The sequence below is a fragment of the Hypanus sabinus genome, chromosome 5, assembly GCF_030144855.1.
Source record: "Hypanus sabinus isolate sHypSab1 chromosome 5, sHypSab1.hap1, whole genome shotgun sequence".
Classification (NCBI taxonomy): domain Eukaryota; kingdom Metazoa; phylum Chordata; class Chondrichthyes; order Myliobatiformes; family Dasyatidae; genus Hypanus; species Hypanus sabinus.
The window spans coordinates 183,533,788-183,555,415 of NC_082710.1; the positions used below are offsets into that span (position 1 = coordinate 183,533,788).

General features: G+C 45.9%; 2 protein-coding genes across 9 annotated transcripts in view; both read right to left on the minus strand.

Annotated features, from left to right (window-relative positions):
• LOC132393848 (histone H3-like centromeric protein A) overlaps nt 1–9,333 on the minus strand; it is a 29,288-nt gene extending 19,955 nt beyond the window's left edge. The window contains exons 1-3 of one of the 7 annotated variants that reach the window (XM_059969243.1): nt 9,294–9,333; nt 4,592–4,702; nt 2,936–3,113 (exon numbers count right to left, since the gene is read on the minus strand). In XM_059969243.1, coding sequence (XP_059825226.1) covers nt 2,936–3,101 — 166 coding nt within the window. In that variant the 5' untranslated portion in view covers nt 3,102–3,113; nt 4,592–4,702; nt 9,294–9,333. The other 6 variants (XM_059969246.1, XM_059969245.1, XM_059969244.1 and 3 more) reach the window with 6 other exon arrangements.
• Nucleotides 9,334–12,030: 2,697 nt separating this feature from the next.
• LOC132394722 (butyrophilin subfamily 3 member A3-like) overlaps nt 12,031–21,628 on the minus strand; it is a 51,074-nt gene continuing 41,476 nt past the window's right edge. For both annotated transcript variants that reach the window (XM_059971107.1, XM_059971106.1), the window contains exons 14-16: nt 20,551–20,577; nt 18,417–18,443; nt 12,031–14,065 (exon numbers count right to left, since the gene is read on the minus strand). In XM_059971107.1, the coding sequence (XP_059827090.1) occupies nt 13,548–14,065; nt 18,417–18,443; nt 20,551–20,577 (572 nt within the window). In that variant the 3' untranslated portion in view covers nt 12,031–13,547. The remainder of the gene's footprint in view (nt 14,066–18,416; nt 18,444–20,550; nt 20,578–21,628) is intronic.

Genomic DNA, 21,628 nt, shown 5'->3' on the forward strand with positions numbered 1-21,628 from the left:
ATTTTAATTGCCTATTATTTTACGTATATGCATATTTTTTCATTGTTCAGTGAAATAGTCCTTTTATTTTTCAGGTTGACAGCTGGCTGACGTTAGTTTTGGTTTGCTGCTGGCGGACAATTTAAGTTTGGCGTTTTTCATAAATACAAGAAGGACTCAAATAGACATTGAGTATTTTACTTAAAAGTAACCTTCAACCCAACGTCTTTTTTTCGGAGTTCAAGATGTTTTTGTTGCATGCAGAAATGTAAATTCGTTTTCTCTGCAGGAGTTCATCGATTTCATAAATGCAACACATTATAGTTTGTTTATACATAGCATAAAGGCAAAAAAAATGTTGTATGCAGTGTTATTTCATTTTAAATGTCAAACGGGTTTTGTGGCTCCCAGTGTTTTCTTTTCTGTGGGAGACGGGTCCAAATGGCTCTTTCAGTGGTAAAGGTTGCCGACCCCTGCCCTAAACTATCTAAGTTGCTCTGTAGGCTCTTTGTTTCCTCAACACTACCCACTCCTCCACCTATCTTTGTATCATTGTCAAACAGCCACAAATCCATTAATCCCATAGTCCAAATCATTGACATACATCGTAAAAAGCAGCGGTCCCAATACCGACCCCTGTGGAACTCCACTGGTAACCAGCAGCCAGCCAGAATAGGATCCCTTTATTCCCACTCTGTTTTCTGCCAATCAGCAAATACTCCACCCACGCTAGTAACTCCCCTGTAATTCCATGGGATTTTATCTTGCTAAGCAGCCTAATATGCGGCACCTTGTCAAAGGCCTTCTGAAAATCCAAATACACAACATCTACTACATCTCCTTTGCCTACCCTGCTTGTAATTTCCTCTAAAAAGTGCAGTAAATTCGTCAGGTAGGATTTTCCTTTCAGGAAACCACGCTGGCTTTGGCCTATCTTGTCATGTGACTCCAGGTACTCCGTAATCTCATCCCTAACAATCAATTCCAACAACTTTCCAACCACTAATGTCAGGCTAACAGGTCTACAGTTTCCATTTTGCTGCCTCCCACCCTTCTTAAATAGTAGAAGTAACACTGCCAAAATCTATCGATTCTTGAAAGATCATTGTTAATGCCTCCACAATCTCTCCAGCTACTTCCTTCAGAACCCGAGGGTGTATTCCATCAGGTCCAGGAGATTTATCCACCCTCAGACTATTGAGCTTCCTGAGCACCTTCTCAGTCGTAATTTTCACTGCACAAACTTCACCTCCCTGACACTCTTGAATGTCTGGTTTACTGCAGATGTCTTCCAATGTGAAGACTGATGCAAAATTAGCATTCAGTTCCTCTGCCATCTCTGCATCTCTCATTACAATATCTCCAGCATCATTTTCTATTGGTCCTATATCTACCCACAACTGTGTTGGCGCTTGGCCAACTGCTTAAGGCGTTCATCTAGTTATCTGAAGATTGCTAGTTCGAGCCTTGGCTGAGGCTTGCGTGTGTGTCCTTGAACAAGGCACTTAACCACACATTGCTCTGCGACAACACCGGTGCCAAGCTGTATGGGTCCTAATGCCCTTCCCTTGGACAACATTGGTGGCGTGGAGAGGGGAGACTTGCAGCTTGGGCAACTGCCGATCTTCCATAAATAAAAAACCTTGCCCAGGCTTGCGCCCTGGAAACTTTCCAAGGTGCAAATCCATGGTCTATCAAGACTAACAGAGGCCTACATCTACACACCCACAACTCCTTTTCACCCTTGATGGTCACAATGTCATACTTGCCAATCTGTAGCTGAATTTCAAGAGCATCCATTTTATTTCTTATGCTGCATGCATTCAAATCCAGTATTTGTTGCTTTCTGTTTTACCTGCGCCATGCCTCTACTGCCCGGTAACTCATCCCACTGGCTGTGATTTTGCCTCATCTGCTGTCTAATCTTTCTATAATCTCCATTGCATGCTAACTTTGATTTATTTCTGTGTTCCCCTTCCTCAGCCCTATTACTCCAATTGCCATCCCCCTGCCATATCCCTCACCAATCCTGTGACCAACCTCAGTCAGTCTGGTTCCAAATTTGAAGTAGCGTGGCTTTACCAGGACTCACATTTGCACCCCAGAAATCTTCCTTCAATCACCTCTAGTAGATGTTGCTTAGCCTTCAGCCATGTTGATTGCTTGCGCAGAACACCCAAATGAAGAACAGTCTCAGGGCATTGAGACACAGGAAAAATAGGGAAATCAACAAAGCTCAGGAGGCAATGAGCTGGAATTTTGCCCCAAGATGGAAATGGCTAAGACAAGGGAATAATTGTAAGGTGTTTGGAGGAAAGTATGGTGGGGTGGGAATGTCAAAAGCAAGTTCCTTACACAGAAAGTGGTGAGCATGTGGAACTTACTGCTAAGAGTGGTGATAGAGGCTGATACATAGACTGAACATGTCCGTACCCTAGAACTTCCTAGGGTTACCCATAGCCATCTATTTTTCTAAGCTCCATGTATCCATTCAGGAGTCTCTTAAAAGACCCTATCGCTTCCACCCCTACCACCGCCATCGACAACCCATTCCATGCACTCACCACTCTCTGCAGAAAAATCTTATCCCTGACATCTGCTCTGTACCTAAGAGACATCCAGTAAAGAAAACTGGAGGGTTACATGAAGAGAAGGGTTCGACTGACACAGCTGTAGATTTGGTTGACACAACGTTGTGGCCCACTGCACTGTTCTATGTCCTACTTGCAGGTTCTGAAGGAGAAAAATAACGTGAACTAATTTATACTGTTGAAATGCTAGAGAAATTCTATTTTCTATTCCTTTATTATAGTGTGCTTCCAATAAATTTTATTTGGAAATAGCATTGACTGTCACCTCATGGAGAAAGGAAGTTATTCACTTTTGACTGTCTTCATTATCTGTCCCTTATTTGAGACACAGACTAAAGCAAACAAAAGGAGTGAAACTGTCTTACTTGGTAGGGTTCTAATGGACGGTCTCCCACGGGATCTCACTTGTTCTGACCTTCTCGGAGACCTCGGCGACCTTTGTGGAGACCTTGCCGGTGATAATCTCAGTGGTGATCTTCGCTTGGGTGCTGCGCCCCTCCGCTTGGCTGTTCCATGAGGTCTCCCAGTCATTATTGTTGCTACCTGCAGTTTAAGTATTTGATAAATCACACCAGTTCTTCCATTTGCATGGTATCACATTGAAAATATTTCACTGACAATGAAAACACAGAAGAAAGGTTGCACAATGAAAAGAACTCCTTTTGTAAGGATTAATCCATGTATACAACAAACACTGCCTTATCTTCCAATTATCTGCACCCTCTACAAAAATCCTCAGCTGAGTTTGTGAGACATGACCTTCCCCACACAGAGCTATGCCAACTACACTTTTACAAAATGTACCAAGAGTCTTCACTAAAAGGATTTTTCAGTTTTTTTTTAACTACATTCCTAAACTGTGGAATGCAATACCTAAAAACTAAAGGGACACAGACTCAGTTGACATTTTTAAGGACAAACACAAAACCTATTTACTTAACCTTACTTTTAACAAACAACTTTTTGTCTTTTATTTTCACATTTGCATTTTATCCCATTGTAAAGCACTTTGATTCGGGCAGATGGGGCTTGTCAGCCATGGTTGGCAGCTCAACTAGGAGAAGGAAAACTCTGACCTCAAACCTCTGCTGCCTTGCGGCTACACCCACTCATGGGGATGGCTTCGGGATTAAACCCCGAGGAAAAACCCAGAGCCGAAGTCCCTAAAACAGTCCTTTGTTGAGTTCAATGCTGAATGGCAACTGTGATGCCACTGGTGCCAAACTGTATCAGTCGCTGCAGTTCCACTGGATTGATCAGCTGTTTGGAGAGGACAAGCCTGCCGCATGGGCAACAGCTTGCTCTCCATATCGTACTGTCCTGGCTTGTATATCACGTAGACAGCTAGAACACAATATCCATGGTCAACCCTGACGAATGAAGGGCCTCAAAACACTTTGAACTACGTCATCTGTAAGAGAAGTACACTATAAGATTTTTATTATTATTAATTTCCCTACCATGGATACAAGGCTCACCAGCTGAAAAATGCCTGTTTTGTCTCTATTGCCATTCGTTAACTGAACAACTTCAGCTGTATTCCTCTTCCCCTTGCACAACCCCACCACCCCCGGACCCATCCTTGCCTATGGCTAACATGGAAACATGAGATTTCCATCAAGAACCCAGCAGTCCCCTCCTCTCTTGCCTCTCTCAATAATCCAGGATAGATCCCATCTGGCCTGGGCATTTATGCACCTGAACGTCCTTCCTGAAGATCAAACACTTTCTCCTTCTTGACAGTAGCACACCCCTTTCTGATCTCACTGTCCTGCATATCCTTCTCCTTGATGAACACCAATAACACGTACTTGTTTAGTACCTCAGTACCACTTCTCTGCCTCTTCATCATAACGCTTGGCTGTCAGAGTCCAGAAACTGGCTCTCAGTGTTTTCAATGAATTACCCCTCAGCTGCACAAGAAATAGAGGACTCCTTATTCACCACTGAGATTACGTTCTAGTACGTGCTCGAGAACTGGATTCCAAAGTTCAACGTAAATTCATCACCAGAGTACGTACCGCCCTGAGCTTCAATTTCCTGCAGGGTCACTCAGCAAATCAAAGGAACCACAGCAAACAGGATCAATGAAAGAGCAGAAGAATAGGAGAGAGCAAACTGTTGAAATGCATCTGTAAATAAATAGCAATAAGTAATGAGAACATGAAACAACAAGATAAAAAGTCCTTAAAGTGAGATCATTGGTTGTGGGAACATCAATAAAATGAGCATAATTATCCACTGCTGTTCAAGAGCCTTCTGACCGCAGTAGTGGTGAGTCCTGAGGCACTTGCACCTTCTACCTGATGGCAGCAGCAAGAAAAGTCCATGGCCTGGGTGGTGAGGATCTTTGATAATGGATGCTGCTTTTCTACAGCAACATTTCATGCAGATGTGCTCAATGGTTGGGAGGATTTTACCCGTGATGCAGTGAGCCAAATCCACTACCTTTGGTAGGATTTTCTATTCAAAAGCATTAGTGTTCCCATACCAGGCCACGATGCAGCCAGTCAGTACACTTTCCACTACACATTTATGGACGTTCGTCAAGGTTTGGGATGACATACTGAATCTCCGCAGCCTTCGGAGGAAACAGAGTGCTTTCTTTGCAATTACAATGATATGATTCCCCCACCAAAGGAAATATCATCTCAATATCTGCATTGTCAACCCTTCTTAGAATATAGTTGGTTTCATTAGGTGCTAAACTGACCTTTGAGTAGATTAACAGGGTGGCACAGCATCGAGAACCAAAGGGTCTTTATTGTACTGTTCTACATTCAGAGCAACACACTCAAAATGCTGGAGGAACGCAGCAAGTCAGGTAGCATCAATGGAAAAGAATAAAGAGACATCATTTCCTGATGAAAGATCTTCCGACTGTTTATTGTTTTACTGCCTGACCTGCTGAGTTCCTCCAGCATTTTGCGCGTGTGCACGTACACGGCACTTGGATTTGCAGCATCTGCAGACTTACTCTTGCTTGCTTTGAGTTCACTTTGGCCTGCATTTTATGGGTAAGGCCAGTTGAGCTTGTTACAGATGTTCACTCCCTGATAACCAACCCTGTAAGAGCTCTTTATTTCCCTACTACTTGCTAATCCTGCAGCATTTTGGGTGCATCACTCTGGTTTTGGCATCTATAGAATTTCTGCTGTTAATGTCCAATGCTCTATAGGACATAAACTAAAATCACCCAATCTGGTATCACATTGCAAAATTGCCATTCGAGATCCCATGGAAAGGTACTAACATAAATAGAGGATTGGCTGACTGGCAGGAAGCAAAGTGAAGAAATAAAGGGGGCCATTCTACTTGGCTGCTGGTGACTAGCAGTGTGACGGAGGGGTCTGTGTAGAGACCACTACTTTTCATATTATATATCATGTTAACGATATGGATGATGGAACTAATTGCTTTGTGGCCAAGTTTGAGGGCGATACAAAGATAGGTGGAGGGGAAGAGGGTGTTAAGGAAGCAGGATGTCTGCAGAAGGACTTGGACTGGTAATGACTGGTAACATCAGGAGATTGAACAAAGATACAGACGGAATATAGTGTCCGGTAGTGTATGATCAATCACTTTGGTAGAAGGAATAAAGGTATAATTTATCTTCTAAGCAGGCAGAAAATTCAAAAATCTGAGGGGCAAAGGGACTTGGGAATCCTCATGCAGGATTCCTTAAAGGTTAACAAAGGCAAATGAAATGTTACCCATCATTTGCAGAGGACCAGAACATAAAATGATGATGCAAAGGTTGGGGGTGTTGTGCATAGTGTGGAGGGTTGTCAGAGGTTACAGCAGGACATTGATAGGATGCAAAACTGGGTTGAGAAGTGGTAGATGGAGTTCAACCCAGGTAAGTGTGAGGTGGTTCGTTTTGGTAGGTCACATATGATGGCAGAATATAGTATTAATAGTAAGACTCTTCAGTGTGGAGGATCTTGGTGTCCAAGTCTCTGTGATTAAGAAGGCATACCGTGTATTGGCCTTCATCAATTGTGGAATTGAATTTAGGAGCCGAGAGGTAATGTTGCAGCTATATAGGACCCTGGTCAGACCCCACTTGGAGTACAGTGCTCAGTTCTGGTCGCCTCACTACAGGAAGGATGTTGAAGCCATAGAAATGGTGCAGAGGAGATTTACAAGGATGTTGCCTGGATTGGGGAGCATTCCTTATGAGAATAGGTTGAGTGAACTCGGCCTTTTCTACTTGGAGCGACAGAGGATGAGAGGTGACCTGATAGAGGTGTATAAGGTAATGAGATGCATTGATCTCGTGGATAGTCAGAGGCTTTTTCCCAGGGCTGAAATGGTTGCCACATGAGGACAGAGGTTTAAGGTGCTGGGGAGTAGGTACAGAGGGGATATCAGGGTTAAGTTTTTTACTCAGAGTGAGTGCTTGGAATGGGCTGCCGGCAATGGTGTTGGAGGTGGATACAATAGGGTCTTTTAAGAGACTTTTGGATAGGTAGATGGAGCTTAGAACAATAGAGGGCTATGGGTAAGCCCAGTAATATCTAAGGTACGGACATGCTCGGCACAACTTTATGGGCTATAGGGCCTGTATTGTGCTGTAGGTTTTCTATGTTTCTATAAAAGCAGGAATATAATATTGAGGCTTTGTGAGACACTGGTGGGACCTACTTGGGGTATTGCAAGTAGTTTTTGGCCCCTTATCTGAGAAGGGATTTGCTGAAACTGTAGAGTGTCCGGAGAAGGTTAACAAGGATGTCTGGAATTAAAGGGCTCTCACTGGAGTTTAGAATGGGGATGGGGGAATCTCATTGAAACCTATCGAATATTGAATGACCTAGACAGAGTTGATATGATGCTTCATATAGTGGATGGGAGTCTAGGTACAGAGGGTACAGCCTTAAAATAGAGGGACGTCCATTTAGGAATGTCTTTAGCCAGAATGATGTATCTGTGAAATTCATTGTCACAGACGGCTGTGGAGGCAAAGTCATTGAGTATATTTAAGGCGAGGTTGATAGATTCTCGGTTAGTCAGGGTGTCAAAGGGAGAAGGTAGGAGAATGGGGTTGAGATGGATAATAAATCAGCCGTGATGGAATGTCAGAACAGATTTGATGGACCAAAAGGCCTAATTCTGTCCCTATCTTATGGCCGGCAACATCATCCCTCCCGTCATCTCCTCGTCGACCCACAACAATAACTTATTTCTAGACCACTTTTTATACAGACGTAGCGCAAACTGCTTTACAATGGGATCAAGTGCAAAACATTAAAAAACATGAAAATGAAAAGACAAACAGATAGTTACATAAATAGGTCTTGATCTGGCATTTAAAGTGTCAACATAGCAGAGCACAGGCCTTTCGACACTGGCAGCCTTTCCTTCCACCCACCGCGGCTCCCCTCACCGTCACGGCCGCCCCGACCCGATCCCCTCACCGTCACGGCCGCCCCGACCCGATCCCCTCACCGTCACGGCCGCCCCGACCCGATCCCCTCACCGTCACGGCCGCCCCGACCCGCTCCCCTCACCGTCACGGCCGCCCTGCCTCGCTCCCCTCACCGTCACGGCCGCCCTGCCCCGCTCCCCTCACCGTCACGGCCGCCCTGCCCCGCTCCCCTCACCGTCACGGCCGCCCTGCTCCGCTCCCCTCACCGTCACGGCCGCCCTGCCCCGATCCCCTCACCGTCACGGCCGCCCCGCTCCCCTCACCGTCACGGCCGCCCTGCCCCGCTCCCCTCACCGTCACGGCCGCCCTGCCCCGCTCCCCTCACCGTCACGGCCGCCCCGACCCGATCCCCGCCGCTCCCCTCACCGTCACGGCCGCCCTGCCTCGCTCCCCTCACCGTCACGGCCGCCCTGCCTCGCTCCCCTCACCGTCACGGCCGCCCTGCCCCGCTCCCCTCACCGTCACGGCCGCCCCGACCCGATCCCCTCACCGTCACGGCCGCCCTGCCTCGCTCCCCTCACCGTCACGGCCGCCCCGCTCCCCTCCCCTCACCGTCACGGCCGCCCCGCTCCCCTCCCCTCACCGTCACGGCCGCCCCGACCCGATCCCCGCCGCTCCCCTCACCGTCACGGCCGCCCTGCCTCGCTCCCCTCACCGTCACGGCCGCCCCGCTCCCCTCACCGTCACGGCCGCCCTGCCCCGCTCCCCTCACCGTCACGGCCGCCCCGCTCCCCTCACCGTCACGGCCGCCCTGCTCCGCTCCCCTCACCGTCACGGCCGCCCTGCCTCGCTCCCCTCACCGTCACGGCCGCCCCGCTCCCCTCCCCTCACCGTCACGGCCGCCCCGCTCCCCTCCCCTCACCGTCACGGCCGCCTCGCTCCCCTCACCGTCACGGCCGCCCCGCTCCCCTCCCCTCACCGTCACGGCCGCCCTGCCCCGATCCCCTCACCGTCACGGCCGCCCTGCCTCGCTCCCCTCACCGTCACGGCCGCCCTGCCCCGCTCCCCTCACCGTCACGGCCGCCCCGCTCCCCTCCCCTCACCGTCACGGCCGCCCCGCTCCCCTCCCCTCACCGTCACGGCCGCCCTGCCCTGATCCCCTCACCGTCACGGCCGCCCCGCTCCCCTCCCCTCACCGTCACGGCCGCCCTGCCTCGCTCCCCTCACCGTCACGGCCGCCCGGCCCGATCCCCTCACCGTCACGGCCGCCCTGCCCCGCCCCCCTCACCGTCACCGTCACCGTCGTCTCGAGCCTCCACCGAGCGCGACGTGGGCCCGTGACCCAGCCTCCTTACCTCGGCAGATTCAAATAATGCGCCTCCAGCGTCTCCCGGGCAACCACGCCGCCGACGGTTGAAACGTCCCGATGACGTCAGCGGGGGCGGTGAGGCCGCTTTCTCGCCCCGCCTTCCAAAAGACAGACAACCTGTCCCCACCCCTGTCTCGCAATCAGTGCGCGAAAGCCGCATAATTGGCAGGTGAGAAGGCGGGATCTTTAGGGGAGGGCTGGAATGGATTTCCCCCAATAACTTACCAGTATTCACGTGATTGACATTTAGGTCAACCGATGATACTCGCCCTCAGTGCTCCCCGTTCCGTCAGTGTAGCCCCGTTTTTGGTGCTCTTTCGGTGCGATCCCTCCCCTTTCCCGGTGCTCACTCTCATCTCATGGTCCTGATATTTATTGCTTATTTACTTACTACGATTATTTTGCTTGTGTTTTTGTTTCTTTTCATTTACTGCGTATGCCTTCATGAAAATGAATCTCAGTGTTGTATATGGTGACATACACAATAAACTTACTTTTAACTTTGGACGGCAGTGCCTCTGTGTTTTCTTAAAAGCTTGTGCAGATTTGGCATGTCAGCTAAAACTTGAAAGTAAATTTATTAAGTTCATATATGTCACTATATTGAGATTTGTTTTCTTGCTGGAATACACAGTAATTCCAAAAACCACACTTCCACTCAATGGAAGACTGCACCCAACAGGACGGACAAACAACCAATGTGCAAACGCAAGAGACTGGAAAAAGAAGAAAGAACTTTGAAGAATAAATAGACCATAATGGGTCTTTTAAGAGACTCTTGGATGGGTACATGGAGCTTAGAAAAATACAGGTAATTTCTAATGTACGTGTTCTGCACAGCTTTGTGGGCCAAAGGGCTTGTATTGTGCTGTAGGTTTTCTATGTTTCTATGTAAATATCAAGCCATGGGATGAAGTGAGCCCATAGTTTGTGGGAACAGTTCAGTGTTGGAGCGGGTGAAGCTGTCCCATCTGGTTCAAGAGCCTGCTGGTTGAGGGGTAATAACTGTCCTGAACCAGGTGCACATTGGAGAGTGGCCTCACTGGATGCAAACACCAGGAACGCCAAACATAAACGTCTACAAAGCAGCTCAGTCCATCACTAACAAGGCAGAGCCTTCCTCACCACTAAGCACACATCTCCAAGGAGTCCTGCTTCCATCATCAGGCCTTGCTGCTACCACCAGAAGCAGGTACAGGAGTCTTACCCCTCAACCATCCGGATTCTGAACTAGAGGGAATAACTTCACACAGCACAACTCTGAACTAATTCCAAAACCTATGGACTCTCTTTCAGGATCTCTACAATGCAAGTCTCACTATTGAATTGAACTGAATCAGGTTATTATCACTGGCAGGTGATATGAAATTTGTTAACTTAGCAGCAGCAGTTCAATGCAATATATAATCTAGTAGAGAGAAAAAACAATAGTAACATATAAAATAAAAATAATAAACAAGTAAATCAATTACAGTATATGTATATTAAAAAAACATGCAAAACCAGAAATACTGTATATTAAAAAAACAGTACCCAGCTGTCCTGGATACTTTGTAGGCTAGTATCCAAGATGGAGCTGACTAGATTTACAACCTTCTGCAGCTTCTTTCGGTCCTGTACAATAGCCCCTCCACACCAGACAGTGATGCAGCCTGTCAGGATGCTCTCCATGGTACAACTATAGCTTTTGAGTGTATTGGTTGACATCCCAAAAACTCGTAATATAGCCGCTGTTTTACCTTCTTTCTGACTACATCGATATGTTGGGACCAGGTTAGATCCTCAGAGATCATGACACCCAGGAACTTGAAGCTGCACACTCTCTCCACTTCTGATCCCTCTCTGAGGATTGAAATGTGTTTCTTCGTCTTGCCCCTCCTGAAGTCCACAATCAGCTCTTCCGTCTCTTACTGACGCTGAGTGCGGGGTTGAATGCTACTTTATTACTTACATCCTTCATATACATGAGGAGTAAAAAATCTTTACCTTACGTCTCCATCTAAATGTGCAATCATAGTAATTTATAATAATAATAATAAATAGAACAGTCAACGTAACATAGAAATAAACTCAAATCAGTAAAGGGCTGCTACCCGACAGCATGACGATGGCTGCTGGTTGAGAGCAACATGCTGGAGGAACACAGCAGGTCAGATAGCATCTATGGAAAAGAGCACAGTTGTTGTTTTGGGCTGAGACCCTTCGGCAGGCGGTACTCTTTTCCATGGACGCTGCCTGACCTGCTGAGGGCCTCCAGCAGGTTGTGTGTGTTGCTTGGATCTCCAGCATCTGCAGATTTTTTGCTAGTTCAAGCTAACAGGTGGGGGGGGGGAGGGTTGAAGTAAGAAGCTGGGAGGTGATAGGTGGAAGAGGTAAAGGGCTGAAGAATAAGGAATCTGATAGGAGAGGAGAGTGGACCATGGGAGAAAGGGAAGAAGGTGATAGGCAAGTGAGAAGAAGAGGCAAGGGGCCAGAGTGGGAATAGAAGAAGAGGGAAGGGAGAGGAGGTAAAACAGCTGGTTGGAGAAATCGATGGCCATGTCATAAGGTTGCAGACTAGACGGAATATAAGCTGTTGCTTGTTCTTCATGATGGTTCTGTGAACAGCTTTGACATTGATTGTGATACACCTGTCAATAAATCAGCTGTAAACTAAATCCTTCTGAATGTTCCTCCATGCTGGATAATCTGGAAAGTTTGAAGTAAATTATTATCACCATATATTACCTTGAGAGTTTATTTTCCTGCAGGCATTTACAGTAGAACAAAGACAAACAATAGAATTAATGAAAAACTGCACAAACAAAAGTTGACAAACAACCAATGTGGGAAAAGTAAACAAACTGCAAATAAAAAAATAAGTAAATTTACCAAGACAGGTGTGTGAGAGGATCATTGGGACCCGAGTCACCCCAACCACAAACTGTTCCAGCTGCCACCATCCGGGAAATGGTACCGCAGCATAAAAGCCAGGACCAACAGGCTCCGAGACAGTCTGGCCATTTTCCTCCGACCTCTCTCTTTTCACCCACAGGACTGCCTGTCACTGGGTGTTTTTTTCTTATTTCTCGCACCAGCCTCGGGACCAGTACATTGGGCTAATGGCTGCCACATTTAGCCCAAATTTCATGGAAGTAGTAAAAAAAGGCATAAAAATGACAAACTAAATAACAATCTGCATATTTAAATGAAATACACAGAACACTACCAATAATACTACATTGCTGTATGACACCTTCAGGAAATACTTTTGACAATACCATCTTCCAAATCTGCATTTTCATTGCAACCTTCGAGATGATTGTTATTGCCTTCAAATTATTCATAGTTTCTAACTGATTGAAGTAGTGAAATAATTTCATTCTCACCCTGGGCTTTTTCCCGGCATCTCCAAACCTGAATGCTTGAAACGTCAGTAAAACAGATCTGAATTGTCTAGCTCCTTATTTCTTGCCAGCTATCAAAAATCACTGCTGTTTGAACACAAACGCAGATAACTGTCACTATCTGTTTGTCAAAACATGGTGTCGTTTCTTACAATCACAAAAGTGCATGCGACTGATACTAGTTAGAACTTGTTTAGCAAAAGTCTCCTAACCTAATTAATTGGCACCATCTCCCAAGTAAACAAAAGGAATCTCAGCAATTTTCCCATTTAGTGACCATCAGAAGAAGGAAGGGTAGAGGAGAGCAGCTGTGGCTTCCCCTTTCACAATAATAACTTGATTTTGAGTACTGTGGGGGGGGGGGCGTGGAAACAGCCTACCCAGGGAAAGCAAGAGGTTGTACCTCTGGCTCAGGAGGGTAGGGAATGGAAGAGTGATAGGGAACTCTATAGTTAGGAGGACAGATAGGCGATTCTGTGGATGCGAAGAAAAATATGGATGTTACAAGATGTTACTAGTTTTTTTTAAGCCCTTAACTCAGACTGGAGTCACCGGAATGCGGTCGTGACAGTGTTTTTTAGCAGGCTTACTTGTTTTTATGAGGTCGAATTGCTAGCTCGACGCTCAACCTCAGCACGGAAGGAAAGCGTGCAAGGCAGCCGGCTCACATGTTCTTGTTACCATTCAGCTCTCAAGATCAACTAATGGCCCCAATTACTGGAACCCACTGTACTTCCTTCTCTTAGCGTTATAAATAGTCATTTTTTAAATCCAAACAATCATGATATTAAAGGAAATACAAAAGTTCACCAATATAGCAACCAGTTCACAACAATGTGGATGGACGCTGTTGGCTAGCTGTTAAGCGGACAAATGATCAGACCTGGTTGACTCCATCCAGGTGAGAAGAATGGGTAGACTTTGCCTGAGAAACTGGCATTGAACGTGTAGAGGTGGAACATAGTGTCAGCATCGTAGAAGGACAACTTCCCAGCCCCCAGGTCCAGAAACACAGCAATCTTTGTCGGCCTCGTTTCTATTGACATGCTGGAGTGATTCTTATCGCTGACTGTGTAGGCATCTCCATCTCGACCAAAGGTCCAGAAGCCATTGCTGGTGGACAGGTTGGGCATGCCTTTCCGCTGGATCGTTTCAAGGACCACACCGATGTCCCAGTAGCTCTTCGAGGCGACTTCAACCACCCAGAAGTGGGCACCCTTCATAAAACCCTCCATCCCCAGCACATACAGAGCAGAGTCAAATCGCTCTGGGACGTCTGGAACAGTCGAGGGTGCTCCAGTCTTCGCACTGATCGCTGTTGAAGACACCTCCAGACATGCATTAGCGGTATTCGGATCTGGACGCACAACAACTAGGAGAGAACAAATTAATGGAAGGTCACTTCTATTCAACCCCTTGTTCCACCATCCACTTAAACCCACTGCTCTTCTTCCTTTAACCATCTTCAGAAAGAGTTTAGCCTTATTTGTCATAGAGTCATAGAAGGAGGCCCCTCCATCCATCTATATCATATACACCTGGACCATAGCACACCATACTCCTCCTGTCCATGTACCCAACCAAACTTCTCTTTAACACTGAAATCAACCCCTTACACAGGCAGCTCATTCCACTCTCACCACCTCCTGAGTGATGAACCACCTCCTTAAACATTTCACCATTCACCTTTCACCCATGACCTCTAATGTAGATGCAGCCAACATCAGTTTCCAGGAATTATGGATCTGCATTCCCAGATCCCCCAGTTCTACCGCACTCCTCAGTGTCCCAACGCTCACAGTGCAGATCCTCCCAAAGGACAACACCTCACACATCTACATTAAATTCCATCCCCATCTTTCCAGCTGATCCAGATCCAACTGCAAGCGCCATCTTCCTCGCTGCCCACCACACCCTCATCTTGATGTCACCCGCAAAGCTGTTGATTCAGTTTACTACTTCATCATCCAGATTGTCTGTGTAGATCGAAAATCAACACTGGCACACCTCAACGATCAGAAAAGATTTGGCAAGTGTGCACTAGGACAGGCTGTTTTCTGGCAAAGGTGTTCTTGCTAAGTGGGAGGTAAAATTTTGAGAGTACATAGTTTGTATGTTCCTGTCAGAATAAAAGGCAAGGATAACAGATTTAGAGAACATTGGTTTTCGAGAGATATTGAGGCCCAGGTTAAGAGAAAGGAAGTGCTTTGCTGGTATAGGCAGGTAGGAACAAATGAGGTACTTGAGGAGTATAAGAAATGCACAAGAACACTTACGAAGGAAATCGGGGGGACTAAAAGAAGAGATGAGGTTGCTCCGGCAGACAAGGTGAAGGAGAATCCTAAGGGCTTCTACAGATTACTAGGATAGCAGCAGACAAAACTGCTCCTTTGGAAGACCAGAGTGGTCATCTACGTATGGAGCTGGAAGAGATTGGTGGGGGGAGAACCTGAAATGGGGTTTTTTTTGCCCCTGTGTTTACTTGGGAGTCAGGCACAGGGTCTATAGAAGTGAGGCAATGCAGCAGCGAGGTCATGAACACTCTACAGATTATAGAGGAGGTGTTTCTGTCTTGAAGCAATTTAAGGTAGATAAATGCCCAGGGCCTGACAGGGTGTTCCCTCAGACACTATGGGAGACTAGTGCAGGATCTACAAGAACCTTAGCAGAGATAATTAAAACACCTTAAGCCATGGGAGAGGTGCTGTGGGATTGGAAGACAGCTAATGTTGTTCTGTTCTATAAGAAAAGCTCCAAGAGTAAGCCAGGAAATTACAGGCCAGTGAGTCTGACATCAATAGTGGGACGGGTAGCAATCTGGAGGTTGCAATCCTGGAGATCCTGTCCTTTAATTTAGCACCTAACTCTGAACTCAACCCTACCAATGTGGACAACGACCTCTGGCTGCCCACTCCCCCATGCAAGCATGTCGTTGACTTCATCCGAGCTGTCCCTGACCCTGGCACCCAGGAGGCAACATACCATCCAGGAATCTCCTTCTCATTCACAAAACCTCCTTTCTGTCCTCCTAACCAATGAATCCCCTATCAACACAGGTTGCCTCTTCTCCCCTCTTCCCCTCTGAACCACAGAGCCAAAATCAGTGCCAGACACCTGACTGCGGTGACTTTCCTCTGCTAGGTCATTCCTCCCCCCTCCAACAGATACCCGTGGTTGAGGACATCGGCCACAGAGGTACTCTACACTGGCTGCCTAATCCTTTAGTGACGGTCACCTACTTCTCTGTGTCCTGCACCTTGGGTGTCTCACCTATCACCCACTCAGCCTCCCGAATGATCTGGAGTTCATCCAGTTCCGGCTCCAACTCCTTAACGTGGTTTGTTAGAAGCTGCGGCTGGATGTACATCTCACAGTTGCAGTCATCAGGGACACTGGAGGTCTCCCTGCCTTCCCAGATCCCACAAGAGGGGTATTCCAGTACCCTGCCTGACAGAGTAAATAATGAAAAAGAACTACCTCCCCTCACCAGCCTTGCTGAGCCAAAGCCTCAAGTGACTCAAACACTGACCCACTCACACAATGGCCACTCCACTTAAACCTAGCTTCTTTTTATTGGACCTTGCCAAGTGCCTAATTACAAGCAATCCAATGTCTCCTCGGGAACCATGGCGGAGTGTGGGAGGAAACTACAACATCCAGAGGGAACGCAGAGAGCCTTACAGACAGCAGCAGCAGGGATTGAACTGGGACGCTGGCACTGTAAGACATTTCACTAACTGCTACCCTTGACAAAGTCTATCGGTCCAGACCCTATATCCTCCAGTCAATTCCACCTTCTGGGGTTGGAGCTTCCCGAAATTCACTGCCTTCCACACGAGGAAGCCTCAGAACTCAGACTGACTCTTTAACCTGCCACGGTGCCAGTTCTATCAACCAGGGGAAAGCTGAGTCTACACCACTGGCATATGTTGTAAAATTTGTTTTTCTGTGGCAGCAGTACATTGCAATGCATAATAATAAAACCTGTAAATTACAATAAGCATATGTGTTGCCTTTTTGGCAGTTATTTAGTTTATAATATTTTCACTTAGTAATTCATTTGTTAGTATTTTCTAGTTAGAAAGTGTTTAAAGTATATTCATTGCCTGTAAAATATATCGGCATGCGATGACGTCACATCCGGTTTCACCGCGTCTTGTGGGAAAATACCGGTTTGGGATCAACGCGAGGGCGGGGGGCTCGCACGAGGCAGACCCGAGCAAGAAGTTGTTTGTAAGCATTAGAAATCACAGTGAGAGCAACGCTGTAAGTTAATAGATAATCGATATGTTGAATTAAAATGTTAATGCCGATCCTGTTAAAAGTAACGTCGGTCGATAATGTTTATGTTTTCCTTAGTTAAAGAGTTGCAGATAGTTTGTGTTGAAGTGTATTTAAAGCGGTCCATGGCGCAGGCTGTAAGCTGCACTTTAATGCAATGTAGTTGTAGTTTACTTTTACAAGTATTTACAATGTAAATGTGATATCAAGAAGGGAACAAATACTGTATCAATCTTGTATTGTTTTATCAACAGTTTTCACCATATGTTAATGTGAAGAGTGAACAGTAAATGGTTAATCTTACTGCGACCTTGTTTCATTGACTACGGTTTATCTCAGCGTTTAATTCGACGTTTCATTACACCCGAGCGAGAACGCTACAGCATATATAAATTAAATAGTGCAAATAGAGAGGGAACATTACTGAAGTAGGTTCACTGTCCATTCAGATATCTAATGTTGCTGGGAAGAAGCTATTCCTGAAACATTGAGTGTGTACCTCCTCCCTGATGGGGGCAGTGAGAAGAGGGCCTGTCCTGGGTGATGGGAGTCCTTAATGACGAATGCCGCTTTTTTGAGGCATCGCCTTTTGAAGATGCCCTCAATCCTGGGGAGGCTACTGCCCACGATGGAGCTGGCTGAGTTAACAATTTCCCGAATCCTGTTCAATGACGGAACCAGTTAGAGTGCTCTCCAAGGTACATCTGTAGTCATTTGTGAGTGCTTTACTGTGTAAAACCTGCACAGTGAATGGTAGGACATTCCTCTCTGTTCTAAACTTATTCTTGTGTGCGTCGGTCATGTACTGCAGGAAGTGAATCTCAAGGTGGTCTACGGTAACACATATCCACTTTTGATAATAAATTTGAAGTTTGAATTTTGCCATTCCTCAAATGTCACCATGCCCCAGTCAGCTCAACTTGCTAATCCCTGCACAAGAAACCTGTGCACAAAGATTCAAACCAGTACCGCCCAGGTGGTGCGGGGGGAATGATACATTGAACAGTACAGCACAATACTGTACTGATATTCTAACCTACCCTGAGGTCAATCTAATCCTTCCCTCCCTCCCACACAACCCTCCATTTTCCTATCATCTAACAGTTTCTCAAAACACCCCGAATGTACCTGCTTCCACCGTGCTCTGTACCTGGCAGGGAGTTCCGTGCGCCCGGCACTCTGTGTAAGAAACCTACCAGATGTTACCATCCACCACCTTGAGATCAGTTACTTTCCAGCACTTACTTAATAAAGAAAACTCACAGAATTCATGACAAACTACCTGACTGATCTGAAGGCAACACACCTCCCTGTAATCAAAGGTACTGGAGGATAAAGGGCATCCTGCCAGCATTGCTCCGACACCAGGAGTTGATGTCTCAGTACGAGGGAAAGATCAGTGGCAGGTTTGACAAGTGCACTTCATTCCCTAGTGGTCTTACCTGCATGACTGTACATCCTGTCCCATTCTGGAAAAAGAAATAGAAGACATGAAGCACAAAGAATTAAACAGAACAACTAACATCCCACTTCCAAAGAGCTACAGATCTGTGAGCAATCATAGTTCATCCTAATTTCAGTAAGGTCAAAATTAGGAAAATAGCCAGTTCCCTCATGGTGAGGTTTAAAGTTCAAACTACATTTATAATCAAGGTATGCATTTGGCATACAACCCTGAAATTTGTCTCCTCGCAGACAGCCACGAAACAAAGAAACACCATGGAACCCGACCAAACAAAACATCAGACACCCAACACAAAAAAAATCATGCAAACGGCAGACAATGGGCAAAAACCACAGAATATAAAACATCAAACCACAGTCACTGAAATAGTCTAGGAATCTTCATTTAGCTCAGTTCAGTTCAATTTAGCACCGTGTCCACCGTTGAAGAGAGTCTTCAAGATTCAAGATTGTTTAATATCATTTCCAGTACACAAGTGTAAAGGAGAACAAAATTATTGGTACTCCGCATACAGTGCAGGTGCAGAAACCACACTAGGATAAAGATTATAATAATAGATGCTCTCTGACTTGCTGAGTTTCTCCATCATATTGCATATAAACCTCAGGATGATGGTCTCAAGATAACGGGCAGGTGGTTTAAGACTGGGAAAGGCCCTCAGACCGTAGGAAATCTTTGGGAAATCTCTTTCAAGCAAGTCGTGTAATCATAAGTCGGTGGGCTTATGATAGGAGAGACGGGGGTTATGGGGAACATGAATAAGGCCAGGATGAGAACGATGGGGAATGCAGGGAGGGTGGAATAGATATGAGACAATCTCACTGAAATTATTTTTACATGAAACTCAGGAGCCAGGAAGGCCACTGGAACCCTCCTGTGTTTGCCAGTCAATGAGATTACACCCCACCCCTTCTTTCCACCTGACTGTTTAATTTACGGTTCACAAATGTAAAGGAGAACAAAATAATTGTTACTCCGGTTCCAACACAGCACAAAAAAAACACAACATAAAGAACACAATGACAATACTAAAACAACACAAAGAATACCTGTACATGAAATAGCTTAAATACTGTGCACAGATGATTGTATATAACCATATAACAATTACAGCACAGAAACAGGCCATCTCGGCCCTTCTAGTCCGTGCTGTACGGTTACTCTCACCTAGTCCCACTGGCCTGCACTCAGCCCATAACCCTCCTTTCCTCTCCTGTCCGTATACCTATCCAATTTTTTTTTTAATGACAATATTGAACCTGCCACTTCTACTGGAAGCTCATTCCACACAGCTACCATTCTCTGAGTAAAGAAATTCCCCCTCGTGTTACCCCTAAACTTTTGCCCCTTAACTCTCAACTCATGTCTTCTTGTTTGAATCTCCCCTACTCTCAATGGAAAAAGCCTATCTACATCAACTCTATCTATCCCCCTCATTATTTTAAATACCTCTATCAAGTCCCCCCTCAACCTTCTATGCTCCAAAGAATAAAGACCTAACTTGTTCAACCTTTCCCTGTAACTTAGGTGCTGAAACCCAGGTAACATTCTAGTAAATCTGAGTTACAGGGTGGTGAGTGTGTGGAATGAGCTGCCAGCGGGAGTGCTGGATACGGGTTCAATTTCAACATTTAAATGAAATTCGGATAGGTACAGGAATGGGAGGGGCATGGAATGCTGTGGTCTGAGTGCAGGTCAGTGAGACTAGTCAGATTAATAGTCTACCATGGACTAGATGGGCCAAAGGGTCTCTTTCTGGGCTGTGGTGCTCTATTTATTTTCTATCTTCCTTTCAATTTACTTCCTATTTACTGTGTGAGATGCTCGAAAATACTTTAATGTCACTGGAATCTCCCTCCCCGCTATCTGTGCCATTTACTAGGAGTGTTGCAGGCAAAGAACCTGAAGCATTGTTGAGGATCCCCACCACCCGTCCCACAATCTCTCTGACCCATTGCCATCAGGAAGGAGGTACAGAGCATCATAACTAGGAATGCCAGACTGCATTGACCAGATGGGCCGAAGGGCCGGTTTCTGTGTTCTTAGACTCTGTGGGTGAGAAATCAGGTTCATAATTAATCCTGGCACATTCCTCCACCGGCCTGACGTACCTGATTTGACAAGAGGTCTCCATTGTTCTGAAATGAAAAGAGAAAATTAATTCAAACATAAAACTTAATTTTTCAATGAAATATTCCCAGTGATACCAAGTTATTTCAAAACCATTATAAAAAAATACACCCTCCACATTCGTCACCATAAATCCTCAATCTAACTGGGGGGAAATTTGAAAGCGGTAAACAAAACAATGAGGGGTATAGATAGGGCAAACACAAACAGCTGTTCTCCTCGGAGGTTGGCTGTGGCAATGAATAAAGGTCAGAGGTTAAGGGTGAAAGGTGAAATGCTTCAGGGGAAGGTGAGAGGAAATTTCTTCACTCAGAGGCTGGTGAGAGTGCAGAACAAGCTGCCAGCGCAAGTGGTGGATGTGATTTCAAATTCGGCGTCTAAGAGAAGTTTGGATAGGTACATGGATGGGAGGAGTATAGGTCCAGGTGCAGGTTAAAGTTCAAATTTCAAAGTCAATTTTAATACGTATGTCGCCATACACAACCCTGAGATTCATTTTCTTGTAGGCATACTCAATAAATCTATAGAATAGTAACCATAACAGAATCAACAAAAAACTGCCTGACTTGGGCATTCAACCAGAGTGCAGAAAACAACAAACTGTGTAGATACAAAAATAAAAATTAATTATACTAAACAAATAAGCAATAAGTATTGAGAATGTAACACGCAGAGTCTTTGAAAGTGAGTTCATCGGTTGTCGGAACACTTCAATGACTTTGTAAGTGAAGTGGAATTAACCCCTTTTGAGACTAGGCAGTTTAAATGGTTCAGCACATATTAGATGGGCTGAAAGGCCCCTTTCCATCCTGTAGTTTTCTATGACTCTAACATTGCCCAGTTAATTTTGCCATGACATCTTAGTGGATTTGAATCACACCAATTAGTGTAACACTTTACAGCACCAGAAATGAGCAACCAGGGTTCAATTCCCGCAGCTGTTACGATTTTTTTCTGTAGTCCTGTGGCCGTGTGGGTCTCCTCTGGGTGCTCTGGTTTACTCCCAGCATGGAATACCTTTACAGCAGGCACTGTTGCAGGAAGGCAGCATCCATTATT